Source organism: Oryza sativa, chromosome 12 (assembly GCF_034140825.1).
Source record: "Oryza sativa Japonica Group chromosome 12, ASM3414082v1".
Lineage (NCBI taxonomy): Eukaryota > Viridiplantae > Streptophyta > Magnoliopsida > Poales > Poaceae > Oryza > Oryza sativa.
In genome coordinates, this window is record NC_089046.1 from 19,960,781 (window position 1) to 19,975,024 (window position 14,244).

At 40.4% G+C, this 14,244-nt stretch overlaps 2 protein-coding genes across 2 annotated transcripts; one reads left to right on the forward strand and one right to left on the reverse strand.

Annotated features, from left to right (window-relative positions):
* The first annotated feature begins 1,283 nt into the window (after positions 1 to 1,283).
* On the forward strand, positions 1,284 to 6,412 carry LOC4352301 (probable WRKY transcription factor 3). Its single transcript, XM_015765056.3, has 4 exons — positions 1,284 to 1,949; positions 3,178 to 3,839; positions 3,914 to 4,054; positions 5,643 to 6,412. Exons 1-4 carry the CDS (start codon positions 1,518 to 1,520, stop codon positions 5,923 to 5,925), a joined length of 1,518 nt encoding a protein of 505 aa, XP_015620542.1. The 5' UTR covers positions 1,284 to 1,517; the 3' UTR covers positions 5,926 to 6,412.
* A 2,768-nt stretch (positions 6,413 to 9,180) lies between these two features.
* Positions 9,181 to 10,167, reverse strand: LOC4352302 (uncharacterized). The gene has a single exon (XM_015763776.3). It carries the CDS (start codon positions 10,165 to 10,167, stop codon positions 9,181 to 9,183), a length of 987 nt encoding a protein of 328 aa, XP_015619262.3.
* Between the last annotated feature and the right edge of the window lie 4,077 nt (positions 10,168 to 14,244).

Below are 14,244 nucleotides of genomic sequence, written 5' to 3' on the forward strand. Positions count from 1 at the left end.
AACGAGACAACGAAGCATCATCCAATGGTCGAAAGTCGAAACCCAGACGGAGTCGCTTTGTCACTTTGCAACCAACACTTTGAAAAGTGCAGGATTAATATTATTCGATCTTGGAGGGCACTAGGCAATTAAAACATGTCCAGGATCTCCAGGTCCCCCATTTGGAAGACCACGGAGACTCCAAGAGCTTTAAGTGCTCTCCTTGTAACATCAGGCTGTCATGATAAGATTATGATAATAAACTGGTAATTTATCTAATTCCTCGTCATACTCCATAATGATAGGACACACTTTTTCACAGAACACTGTGTTAGGCTAGGCATCTGCAGATTGGCTAAACAACGCATTTTTTTATTAAAAAAAATTATAGGAAGGTTACTATAAACATCATATTATTTTTCAAATTTAAAATAGTTAATACTCAATTAATTATGTGCTAATGATTCGTATTTTGTCAATCTTCTCTTTTCCTCTCCTCTCAACACAGAGGAATCAAAGCACTTATTATACACACATTTGAAAAAGGAAAACACACCGGCTAAAATTAAATTGATGGTATTACTAGCATTAATTAGCCACTCCTTCATTAAACTATCTTATTGGTGCTAATGATATCACGCAGATCCTTGATTCTCCACCCTACAGAAAATATCCTGTTTTGGAGCTTTAGCTTTAGATTCTTATAACGACGGGTAAGCTAGGGTGCAAGCGGGAGGATCCGTGAACCCACTTAAAATATAGATAAGTGAGTAATGGATTTACGGATTAGCCATTTGCACCCTATTGGCAGGTGATTAACTAGTGGATGAGAATAAATGTTAGGTTTTCTACTTATTATTATTATTATTATTATTATTATTCTTTTCTAATAGTTATAGATTATTAAAACCCACGATGCAATTTTAGTTGTTTAGAAAGGGAATATTATGTAACAAAAGGCTATCCAAACTATGTTTACCATTTAAAATATGCCACATACATCTCTTTAAATAAAAAAGAAAACATACGTTACAACACACAGATAAATTGTTACTCCACCACTCTACAGATTATATTTAAACCGCTACAAATCTCACTCTATTATTATTACAAGTTAAACATGATTAGAAGTTACAAAAGTGTCCTCTGCTCCCCTCTATCCCCCCTCTCTCAACAAATTAAGAAAAGCAAACCAAAGAAAAGAAAAATAAAAACCTTTCTTCCCCTCCTCTCTCTCTGTTTAAAGAAAAATAAAACCTTTCTTGCCCTCTCTCTATCTATCTATCTAAAGAAAATTCTCCTCTCTCTCCTCCTCCTCCTCTTCCCTCCAACTGCAGCAGCAGGGCAAGAGAGAGAGAAGGGATCAAAGTCAGACCCACCAAAACCAGAAATCCAAAGCAGCAAAAAAAAAAAAAAAGAAAGAAAGAAAAAGATAGAAAGAGAGAGATTTAAGCACACAAGCCCAACCAAAGTCAACGCCAAAAGCTGCGATTTTTTTTTCCTTCTCTCGCCGCCCGCGCGCGCGCTCTCCGGCGACCATGTCCGCGCGCCCCCCGCCGCCGCCGCGCCCGAGGCTCGCGCTGCCGCCGCGCTCGGCCGCCGAGTCGCTCTTCACGGGCGCCGGCGACGCCAGTCCGGGCCCCCTCACCCTCGCCTCCGCGCTCTTCCCCTCCGACCCCGACGGCGGCGGCGGCGGCGGCGGCGTCATGACGTCGTCCTCCTCCTCCGCCGCGGGGGCCACGAGCTTCACGCAGCTGCTCATCGGCAACCTCTCCGCGCCTCCTCCTCCTCCTCCTCCTCCGCAGCAGCAGCAGCAGCGTGAGGCGGCGCGAGGAGGCGGGGTCGCGAGGGCCGGGCCGGCGCTGTCGGTGGCGCCGCCGCCGACGGCGGGGTCGGTGTTCACCGTGCCGCCCGGGCTCAGCCCCTCCGGCCTTCTCGACTCCCCCGGGTTGCTCTTCTCGCCGGCCATGGTAGGAACTCCATTTCTTGCACTTTTTTTTAAAAAAAAATTGCTGCAAAGAGGCTAAAGATTTTATGTACATGAAAGAATGGATTGAGAGGTTCTTGAATTGGGCGTAGTTAGCTTTGATGGAACGCATATAAGAGTTTATTACTTGTTGTTCTTGTTATTTTTGAAGTGCTTAATTAGCTATATGAGTTAATTGATTGAGGGGCGTTAATTAGAGGGAATACTTTTTGATGAGATGGTAAGAACACAAGGGGCTCATGTAAAGATAAATGCTCCATTTCTTGTGTGCGTGCGTGTGTGTGAGAGCTCTTAATCACCTTGATAGGTGTCATTAATTCGGTTAAGGTTCCTCTCTTTATTCATTTGGTGGTGAACTGGTGATGCGGGATAAAATCTGACGATCTGAAAGATTCATGTATTGTAAATTAGGAATCTGGAAACGACAATTATACTTTGTTTTCTTTCATTTCTTTTTTTTTTCTTTTAAGTTTCGCGAACGCAAAATGAAAACTATACTTTCGCTGAGGTGACAACATCTAGTGTGCTGATGAGCCCCATAGGTTTGCCGATTTGTCCAGACACCTTGCTATAATTGTTGTACGGTGCTATGGCAAGTAGAGAATCTCTACCTACAAGGCTACAAAGAGAGGTGCTGATTCTTCATTTTTTTAGGTATTGCAAGTGGTGATTTGGCAGATTGCCTTGTTAGTATCAATGATTGTACCTTCTAGTGCATGATAGTACAATTACAAGTGGGCTTGTTATTTTACTAGCGATGGGACTACTTTCCAGTTAAACTGTATTGTTAGTTTGATGCTTTTGATGTCCTTGATATGTTCATACCTGATAAGATCCTTCCAAAACGCGCTACTCGGATTAAGGTAGTTATAGCAATCACCCATCTACTCTGGAGAGCAAGAGCATCTCTATTAGAAATAGTTCATTGCTCCGTGCTTACTATTTATTCACAATGGCTAGAGGCTAGAGCTCTAAAGCCATGTGGATGTTTTGTAGTTGGACATCTACTTTGTAAAGACAAGTCCTGAAGTAAGTTCATTGGTATGAACAGGCTACGTAATTGATTATTTCATGGTGAAGGTCAAATATACTGTCACACAACTTAATTTTCTCGATAAACAATGTTCATGGCTGGAGCATTATTCTAATTTTGAGCAATTAATGCAAATCGAAGTTTTACTGATGATGAAACATGTCCTTTATTTGTATAGGGGGGTTTTGGGATGTCGCATCGGGAGGCTCTTGCCCAAGTCACAGCCCAAGCAAGCCATTCTCCACTCAGAATGTTCGATCACACTGAACAACCATCATTCTCAGCAGCTCCAACATCATCTGAAGCTATGCAGCATATGAATGCAGCAGTTAATATGACAGGAATTTCAGACATGGTCATGGGTCCAACAAACAATGAGAATGTAGCCTTTCAACCTGCTGAGGCGTCTCAGAGGTATCAAGTCAATGCCCCTGTTGATAAGCCTGCCGATGATGGCTATAATTGGCGGAAGTATGGTCAGAAGGTGGTGAAAGGCAGTGATTGCCCAAGAAGCTATTACAAATGTACTCACCCCAATTGTCCGGTCAAGAAAAAGGTAGAGCATGCAGAAGATGGTCAGATATCTGAGATCATATACAAAGGCAAACACAATCACCAACGTCCACCAAACAAGCGGGCAAAAGATGGCAGCTCTTCAGCAGCTGATCAAAACGAGCAATCTAATGATACCGTGTCTGGTCTGTCAGGTATTAAGAGAGATCAGGAAGCTATATATGGAATGTCTGAGCAACTATCTGGTTTAAGTGAAGGAGATGATATGGATGATGGTGAATCAAGGCCACATGAAGCAGATGACAAAGAGAGCGACAGCAAGAAAAGGTATTTCAGGTGTCAATAGAAATCCACTATCTCACTACATTGCTGTTTTCATCATGTTTTCTCTTCTTGTTTAGGAATATACAAATTTCTTCACAGAGGACTTCAGCGGAAGCTAAGATTATTGTGCAAACAACCAGTGAGGTTGATCTTTTGGATGATGGTTATAGATGGCGCAAGTATGGGCAGAAGGTGGTTAAAGGAAACCCTCATCCAAGGTAGGTTACTTTTGCAACATTCTTTGTGATTTATTTATTTCAATTTCATACATACTACTGTTATACTTGTCCCCCCCAAGTCCCAGAGTTGGTGAGACACTCATATAGTTGGGATTTTGTTGTTTGTTTGTTGATCTTACCATGTATTCAAAGCTATTATCTAGGGGAGAACATAAGCCAACAGTTACGGCACCCGTTGGATCCTCTCTGATTCTTACATTCAATACCTTGTGATTTAATTGTGGTCTTGACATTCTTTTTCCAGTTTTAGTTTCTCTTGCATTCTTTCCTTTTCAGACCACATATCTTAGATTATTTGTTCCATCTTGCAAGTATTCTCATTCCATGATGATGCAATATTGGTTATGCATCCTGGTTTTGTGTAGTTGTTCAAGCATTCTTTCATCATGCCTTGCATGATTTTTCTTTTCCACAAATGAGTCTGATAAATAGATAAAAGGATGATCCTTGCCTCTTTTTTGTCGGAAAGGTTCCTTTCTCCTTTTTTGTGAGATTTTACTGCAGGAAGATGATGGCAACAAACACATGCTCAATGTGAGCATAAAGCCATGTAAAAAATAATGAATAGATTGTGTATTATGTATCAATGATATGCTTAAGGAAGGAAAAACCAGTGCACACAATACCTATTTTTCACGCTTTAGCCCCATTTTCGTTGGGTATTTCATCACCTCTTTCTGTTAAATATCATAAATCGAATCCTCTGTTATTCTGAAACATCTCTCTGCATGCAACATCCAATTCTTGTCAGATAAGTTGGCTTGTGCGCAGCCCTCTTCACAGCGCTATGTAGCTGGTGGAAAATATTTGTATAGATTATCATATCCATGTCAAATGATGGAAATGGATACATGTGCTGTAAATCCCACCTAACATGGTAGCAACTTGACCAGAACAGACAAATACTATGCTTTACATGACCTGAAACTGCAGTGGTAGCCATGCTCCTCAATAGATTATTGTCATTCTGGTCAACACTCAGACTTTAGATATTTAAATGAAACCTCAGTCACCATTAGATTTCACTTTAATTTAAATCATTAGATTCCCTCATTTATCTGAGTGTAGCTATTGGTATCCAGATTACATGATGTTATTACCAAGTTTTGTCTGCTAGTCCTTTGAATAAATTGTCAGATCGGTTTATGTTTGGAGTTATTGAAAGAATAGGGAACCTAGTAAAATATTTAAGGAAAACGGGTAGCTCCAGTGAGATCCTAGTGTACGATTAGGGAGATACTAGTAGCTAGACAGAATATTATTTTTGCTTGATCTTTAATATCAAATCGGGAATAACAGTTTATGAGAGAGAATGGCCTTTTCCCTGCATGACAAGACACTCACTGAGTCTGTAGGTTTAATATATGTAATTTCATCCATACTCCTAGGAAAAAGTCTACCTGCTTTTATTACTTCCTATTGATTTCCTGGAACAATTATATTTGAACTTCTTTTATCTATCAACTTTGAGCTATTGCATTACTTAATTTATTATTCAATTTTACATATGGTTCAGTACAAAACCGTAATGCGAGCCTTTTGTTTTCTTTCACATTTTTTTCTGTAGGAGTTACTACAAGTGCACCTATGCTGGATGTAATGTTAGGAAACACATTGAGAGGGCTTCGTCAGACCCTAAGGCTGTCATAACAACTTATGAAGGAAAACATAACCATGAACCACCGGTTGGTAGGGGAAACAACCAGAATGCGGGAAATGCGGCCCCTTCAAGCAGTGCACAACAGAATATGCAGAATTTGTCTAGTAATCAAGCTTCACTTACAATGGCAGACTTCAACAACATTAACCAGAGGCCAATTGGGGTCTTACAGTTCAAAAGCGAAGAATAACACCGTCAACTGACTTTCTTGGGACCCCGGTTGCTGAAGTGGCACACTGGTATTTGGTTGATTTCTTCAGGCAAATATTGGATGCCTGCAATTCTAATAGTCACACTGTTCCAAACGTTCAAGAAGTAATACAACAATATCATTGTCTGCAATTTTCCTACCGATACACAGAATTACTGAAACGACACCTAGCCTTTCTAGCTTGTACATGCTGTTACTTTGAAGCATAAACTCAATATAACACCAGCTAGGTGGATGTGCAGATGGACGGGTCGTAATCATATACATGTTTACTTTGTAATTTGTTTATCAATCAAGCTCCTGCATTGTAATAAGATTGAATAGAGAAGTGAAATGTACAGATGCTTTCCCGTATTTCTGTATATGTTGTAATTTGTAGAAGAGTAAATCAACAAAAGAAGGTATACTGTGGACAATATATTAAGATTCTTTCTCAAACTTTAATCCAAATTGCTTGTGCTAGGTATCCAAGATGCATGTTTTATCACCTGTTCATCTGCACTTTTAACTTTCTACCTGTTTTCATCTGCATTTGGTTCAATCTTACTTTGTCTGACATAAAGATTGATCTTTTACATGGCAAGCTTACCGTCGTTCCAGCTTCTGTTCCATTTCTTGCCATACTAATTTGCAGGTGCTTGTACTTTACCAAATATCAGTATGTGAACTTCATCTTCAAAAAAATCATTTTGTTTCTCCCTTTTGCTTTTGATAGTACATGGTAATTTCAGCCTCGGTATCTATCTAGCTACATGTGCTTCATACATACAGAATCTGTAGCTGTTCAGAGCAACTATTGAGCTTTCTGACCCCACCATTATATGAGGTACAGTACCTTTTCCTCAACTTTGGCACTTCTGTTTGTTTCTATCCCAAAGGCAAAAGTCTATGTATTACTTTTAATAATCTATGTAGCTTAGCATGCTGCTGTTTTGATCTCCAGGTGAGCATTATCAACTGTAAGTTTTTTCAGGCACATCACTGTCAAGATCAGCCAGAATGTCCTTATCTAATACTGCTGCATCTACTCAGAATCTCATGTACTATTTGGTTAGTTGATCTTGAGCCTTTTGGAAGAAGAAACATAAGGCCTTACCCTCCATGAATGGTTTAAGAACGAAAAATTTGAGAATGACACTTGATCCTATAGTAATCCGTGTCTTTACTTATTTTATTAAGCATAGGTATATGCTTTCTTAGCCATACTTGAAGCTGAAGTTTCTTTGGTTAAATGATTCTTCTCTCCTAGCATGATAACATCACCAAAGTATGATTCATGCATAGCATCATCGAATCTTGAACTATTTTTTCTTCTTTTTTTTTTCTTTTTTTTTCTGTTGGAAACCAGACTATGATCTCATCTCACTGCAAGTAAATCACATTATGCCTTGTGCCTACCAGTATCATATCCCTTTTTATAGAAGGTATGACAATTTGTAATGATATTCTATCTCTTTAGAATCCCACTTGAAATGGAAACTGGGTTGCACACCCATCTGGTAGCTGGAATTATTATCTTTATAAACCAAATAATTAGTAAACTTGTTTTCTTAAGAGTTAGAATGTTGCCCACTACCAGTCGAGTATCCCCCTTAACTTCATCCGACGAACTCTTCCCCTCCCACCGACCACCGTACCCTGCTTCAACTTCAACTCCGATAACCTAATTCAGGTACCTCGCTAGAGAATACACCACCACCATAACTGTGTTTTGTTGCCATCACCGTCACCATCAGCTCATTGGATTGATCAACACAACTGGACACTCGATTGAGATCCAATGGTTGGGATCAGGTCACGAAGTTTAAGAAAATCTCAGCCACATGATGTATCGTAAAAAGGCCAAAAATTCAACTAAAATACCCTTCTGTATTTATCCCCATGTTAGTATAACATATTACAACTGAAGTGAAAAGACAGTTACTACTACAGTGAACAAAACCACCCCCCCTTTGTAGCTTTCTCCCATTTGGTAACCCCAAAAGCTTAGTTTCTTTATGATGCCCTAACTTTTGGTGCACCCATTTATTATGTAATAACCTAGTCCCCAGGTCCATCCTTTTTGTGCTTCAATGGTACAATGGTACTACTACCTAAAGTCCATGTCTCTACTGATACAAAGTTCTTTCAGGCATTATGACAGTGGGTATCTGCATGAGACAAGTGGTAGTAACCATATTTCCCAGATCTGAAAGAATGGATTGGATTGGAGGCAGAAAAGTTTACCAAAAGGCTTGTAGAAAAAATCATTGGAAATTTTACAGGTCAGTCACCACTAGGGCTTCTGGCCAGGCTGGTGTGTGGTGAGTGGTGACCTCTGCAAGGTGATGCAGAAATGTGTAGCATGCAATGCCTATTGGCCTTGTTGCTTTAGGATCAAGGAAAGGAGCACTTGAAAATGGTGGGCTCAGGATCTTAACAACTGACCCAAATTGTTGGTGACTTTAGGTGACATGTCAGACCTTATCCATCAGATAAAACTCAGCTGCAGTCAGGCAGGGCTGAAATATGTAGGTTAATGTCAAAGCATGGAATGATTTTGGAGTTTGTACTTGGATGATTTATGGTGAAAAGCCTGCTAGCTAGCGAAATAAGGGTACGGTTTTCAGGCCTCGCTATTGGCGGATCCACCGTGTGCTATGTTTCAAAAATTCAAACAAAATGATCATGAATGTAGTACACTTAAAAATCTGTGCAATGTACAAAACTGCCAAAATTGAATTCAAATCAAACACAAAAAAGAAACACAAGAAGTCAATTTGTCTGACCAATTAGCAAGTTTCTCCGAAAATGTCAATTCTCGAGTAAAAAATAAAAAGCCAATTCAAGTATCTGCCTAATGAAAAAAAAGAATTATCCAATAACCATCAGAAAACAAAATGGCATACTTAATTTGAGCAATATCTCAAGAAAATTATATAATGCATACCAAAAGTATTAATCATTCATTCATGTGGGCACTAAATGTTGCTATAGACCTTACTAACCCAATTAATTACATGTTGACCCCCTCTGCCATCTGATGGACCTGATGCTCTCCCTAAACACTAACAGCATCTCTGCCCCCAGGACCAGAAATTAACCCTTAATTAATTAATTAACAAGATGAATCAAAATGATATAAACCAAAACCCAAAAAAAAATTATATAGAGATCAATGAGCATCAGCATTATCATCATCATCATCAAGAGATGTGCTCTAGGCCCTAGTGATTAGAATTGTGAAAGAAAAATTTATGCTGCTAAATCCCCTTTCTCCTCAAGCTCCAAGAGATCACAAGAATGGCTCATCTTGCAGGTTTGGTACACCATGCAAGTGATGACAGTGTCAAGAACACAGATGATGGAGTAGATGTATGCAATCAAGAAGCCCTCACAAACCATTGATGAGGTCAGCTCGCCGGTGACGGCGTACGGCCTGGCGATCCTGAGCTGGAAGAGGCCCTCGACGGCGGCAGTGGCGAGCGTCGCCGGGAGCGCCACGGCGACGGCGGTGGCGGCGTCGCCGCGGACGAGGAGGACGGCCCTGAGGACTGCGCGGGCGCCGCCGCGCCCGCCCTCCGCCGCGGCGACCACCGTGGCGAGGTTGCACACGGCGGCGGCGTTGGCGAGCGCCACGGAGTAGACGATCACGCCCGCCGCGGACAGCGCGAGCACGGCGCGGCCGTCGGAGCCCAGGCGCAGCGCCTCCGCCGCGTTGAACGCCGCCAACAGCGCCGCGAACACCGCCGCATGCGCGGACAGGAGCGCCCCGAAGCTGGCCAGCTGCGTCCGTGCCATAGCCGGGTAGCTCGCGCGCACCAGCGACGCCATCGACGGCGCCGCGCCGCCGACGCACCGCCGCGCCCCGCGTCCGCGCGCGGCGACGACGGCGTGCACGGCGTACGCCTTGGCGAGGAGGAGGAACGACATGGCGAGCGGGAGCGTGGCGAGGAAGGAGACGATGGACTGGGACAGCCGGTGGTTGAGGAGGAACAGCAGCTGCGACGCCGGCGGGAACCCGGCGGCGACGAACACCCGGCGCAGCCGCCGCGACAGCGCGGGCTGCAGGAGGAGGATGGCGCGTGGCGGCGCCGCCAGCTGCAGCAGCGCCGGCGAGCGCGACACGAGCGCGGCGGCGGAGAACGGCAGCGCGAGCAGCGCCGCCGCGGACGCCGCCGGGTGGTAGTGGCTGAAGAAGGCGTGCAGCGCCATCCTCACTATCCTCGTCGCGCTCCCCATTGTCGCCCTCCCTCACACTCTCTCTTGCTTTAGCTCTTGTATGCTCGTGTGTGCCTATATATATATACTACTACTATTTATTTATATATTTATATATGGATCAGGATGGCATTTGTGTTGTAAATGGGCTTTGATGTGTTTGTATATGTGGCTAATGCGTGTGTCAACTGGTGGCTTTTTGATAAAATAGAAGACGCAAACGCACATGTGCGTACCACCAGACGATAAACACGATGCTGGCTAAATTGAGAGAGAGACGAGAGATAAATCTACGAAACCTCACTAAATTTTTTTAGGAGTGCAGATGTGGTGTGTGTGGTTTTTAATGGGGATGGTTTCTAGGGGTTGGAGGGAATGGTTGATGGTTTGGTGTTTGTGGGTTCTTTGGTTGGCTGAATTTGGTGTTGTATTGCTTTGAGCTTTGTTGGGATTGGGTTTTTTGGTTTGGTTTGGTCTTTTTTGTGAGTGTTTTTGGAGGGGTTTGGACTTTGGAGTGGAATGTGTTGGGGGGCTTTGGATGTTGTTAGGAGAGGAGGGGTTGGCCATTTGCTTTAATAAGGGGAGTAGGGAAGTAGAGGCTTGAGAGGATGGGCAGGCATGCATCATTTCTCTCTTGCTTCCTGTTGGGTAGGATGTGGTATTCCCCACCAGCTGACCCAACAACTCCTACAAACTGTGCTTGGATTCTACTGGAAAGGGAATTTTGTTTTTCTTTTCTTTTGGTTTATGTGGCTACTTCCCTAGATTGTAGTGGAATATAGACTTTGGCCCTTGGGTTATCATTTCATTAATTTATTTTTAGTCAGGTTAGCTCATTAGTTAAAATTCCACTTTTGTCATATTTCGCGGCAAAATATTCTCCAAAACATTGGCTATTTTACAGATTGTGAGAATAAGGTTAAACTCAAACTACTGGAACTATGGTTATTTTTAATACAAAATTATGTGTACTTATTTTTACTATGTGGAATGTGTATACATGCACTCTCGTCAGTATGTCCCTTATCACACATTCAAAAAAGACAAAGACCAATGACAAATTTTGAACCTCACTAGCTGAATTCCTACAATAAAAACACTTAAGGTGCAAGTTGTAAAGTCTTGACGTGCTATTAAAAATTGACATATTCATAAAATGGAAAGGATAAAATAATAATCATTTTCAATCAAAACATTTGAATAAACCAAACAAATATAGATTATATTAAAAGTATTTGTATTAGCATAGTGCCTACATATATTTTTTATGTACTACTGTGCCATTGTGGTTGGTGTGGACGCGGGGATACATGGCAAAAACATTTCTTCACCATCGAAACATTGCGGGTGGATTAAAGAGGTCATATTTGGAAATGAGTTATCACAGGGGGTTTTATTTAAAAAATGGACCAAACATGCCGTCTTCTATCTAGAAAATATAATTTATAATTGGAGCTCTTATGAGCCCTTTTTTTATTAAAAAAGATATTGGAGTGAGCTCTAAGCACAGCAAACAAAATCAATCTTGGGGGTAGTTTCTTTGTCGGTGTAATTAGGTGGAATATTTTTTTCCCAATCCACTCAATCGGATGGATTGGATTAGGTAAATGATTTTACGGACAAGGACTATTATTAACTTTAAGGAATGTTTTACAACAAAAGAAAGGAGTGCTGGAACATATACACTAATTAGCATTAGCCTTTATAAACAATAGTAGATTAGTTGGGTTACATTAAACTAGAAACAGTTTAGGTGCCGAGGCAGAACTGTTTTTACTCCTAAATCAAGAGGGAATAAGTGACCAGTAAAAAGTACTCACTTTTACTGTTCCAAAATTCATAGAAACATAGTGAGTTTTTTTCTTAAGAAAAACAAAGAACCCGCAAATAATGCTACTTTTTGCATATGTTAATGATCATGTTTTCTATATCAAATATGTGTGGTACGGACATCAGTTTATGCCTCTATATGCTTGGAAGCCTTACATTCAGTACAGGAATGAAGTGTTTGAAAAAGGAATAAAAACGTGAAAGAAAGAACCTTACAACGCTTGGGAGCACTCAATTACTTTCAACTTTCTTGGACTTTTGATTTTGGATTTCGTACATTCATAGTTTAATTAATAGCTAGATGCACGTTCTCTTGATGAGGTACTTCCTTACAGATTGAAAAAATATTGTTACGAGTTTGAAATATGTTACGGTCACGTATAAAGAGCAACAAAATGCACCTATAGTTTGAGCTCTGGTACGGAAAGGAAAAACATAAATAATTGTACAATGTTTCGCCTTAGGGTGAAACTCCAATTTGTTTATTTGTGAAAATGATATATAGTGATAATTGCTCTCTTGGACAATGGAACTGTTACTCCTTCAAGGTTAAAAATACTTGTCGGTGTAGATAAGGACATGACCTCTAAAAAATATTCATATAAAATATCAACAAATATATGATTTTATAAAAAATATTTTAAGATTATCTATGCATTCGGTCCATATTTCTAAGGCAAATATTTTTAAGTTATTCACAGTTAAAGTCTTTAAAGTTTGATACTAGTCTTATCCAAAACAATAATTATTTTCAACCTATAGTGAGTATTAGGATTCATCAAGGATCATCCGATTAAGTAATTAATTACCACCTGTTTGACTTTTATAAGGTGTATTTTAATTTTCAAAAAATATTCATGATTAATTAGACCACTGATTTCTTATAAAAAAAATACTTTTAGCCAAAAATAAATAGTATATGAAAGTACTTGAAATATGAATTTATCGTGCAGTTTTTATATACTAAAATGGCCTATCCGTTGAACTATTTGTTGGTCAGAGTCTACAAAATTTAACTTTTGAAAATTAATTAAAATCCACCCTATGAATATCAACAGAGGGTTCGGAAAGGTAAGAGGCAACTCTCTAGGTGATTCGATGTTAGATTGTTAGATGGGCACTAACACGACTTAACCCTTTCCATGTTTTGTTGAAAGGTAAGAGACATCCCTCCAGCGTTCATCTCCAGCCAACTCATACCTTTCCTTGTCTCTCTTCACAAGTTCTTCCTTTTCCACGCAGCCTTCAGGGCATTTTGTCACTTGAGTTTAAGTTTTTTTTTCCCTATTCTAAGGCCCTGTTTAGGGCCTGTTTAGTTCCCAAAAAGTTTTTCTCAAAAACATCACATCGAATCTTTGGATACATGCATGAAGTACTAAATATAGATTTTTAAAAAAACTAATTGCACAGTTAGGGGGAAATCGTAAGACGAATCTTTTAAGTCTAATTAGTCCATGATTAGCCATAAGTGCTATAGTAACCCACATGTTCTAATGACGGATTAATTAGGTTCAAAAGATTCGTCTCGCGGTTTCTAGGCGAGTTATGAAATTAGTTTTTTTATTCGTGTCTGAAAACCTTTTCCGACATCCGGTTAAACGTCCGATGTGACACCCAAAAATTTTCTTTTCGCGAACTAAACAGGCCCTTAGTTCGCGAAAAGAAAATTTTTAGATGTCACATCGAATGTTTGACCAGATATCAAAAGGAGTTTTCGGACACGAATGAAAAAACTATCTTCATAACTCGTCTGGAAACCGCGAGACGATTCTTCTGAACCTAATTAAGCCGTCATTAGCACATGTAGGTTACCGTAGCACTTATGGCTAATCATGGACTAATTAGGCTCAAAAGATTTGTCTTGCAATTTTCATGTAAATTGTGTAATTAGTTTTTGTTTTTATTTATATTTAATTCTCCATACATGTTTGTGAGAAAAAAATTTGGGAACTAAACCAGGCCTAACTCCACCATATAAAAACTTTTAACTAACTTATTGCTTTTAAAAATAAAAATGTAAATAAATGGGCACTACTACAGTGCTAGAACACCCAACGCAGTACAGGCTAAGAGCTTCACTCACAACGTCCATGCTACAGTTGTCCATTGGTACTATATAGCATCTACAACGTCCAATCTACAGTGGTACTACACTCAGGTTTGGTGAGGCGTCCAATAGCAAATGACCAATTCTGAGCTGGTTCATGAGTTCAAGTTTTACCAATGCAAAGCGTGCACTGTTGTCCTATGTTTATAGCTAGCCAGCCA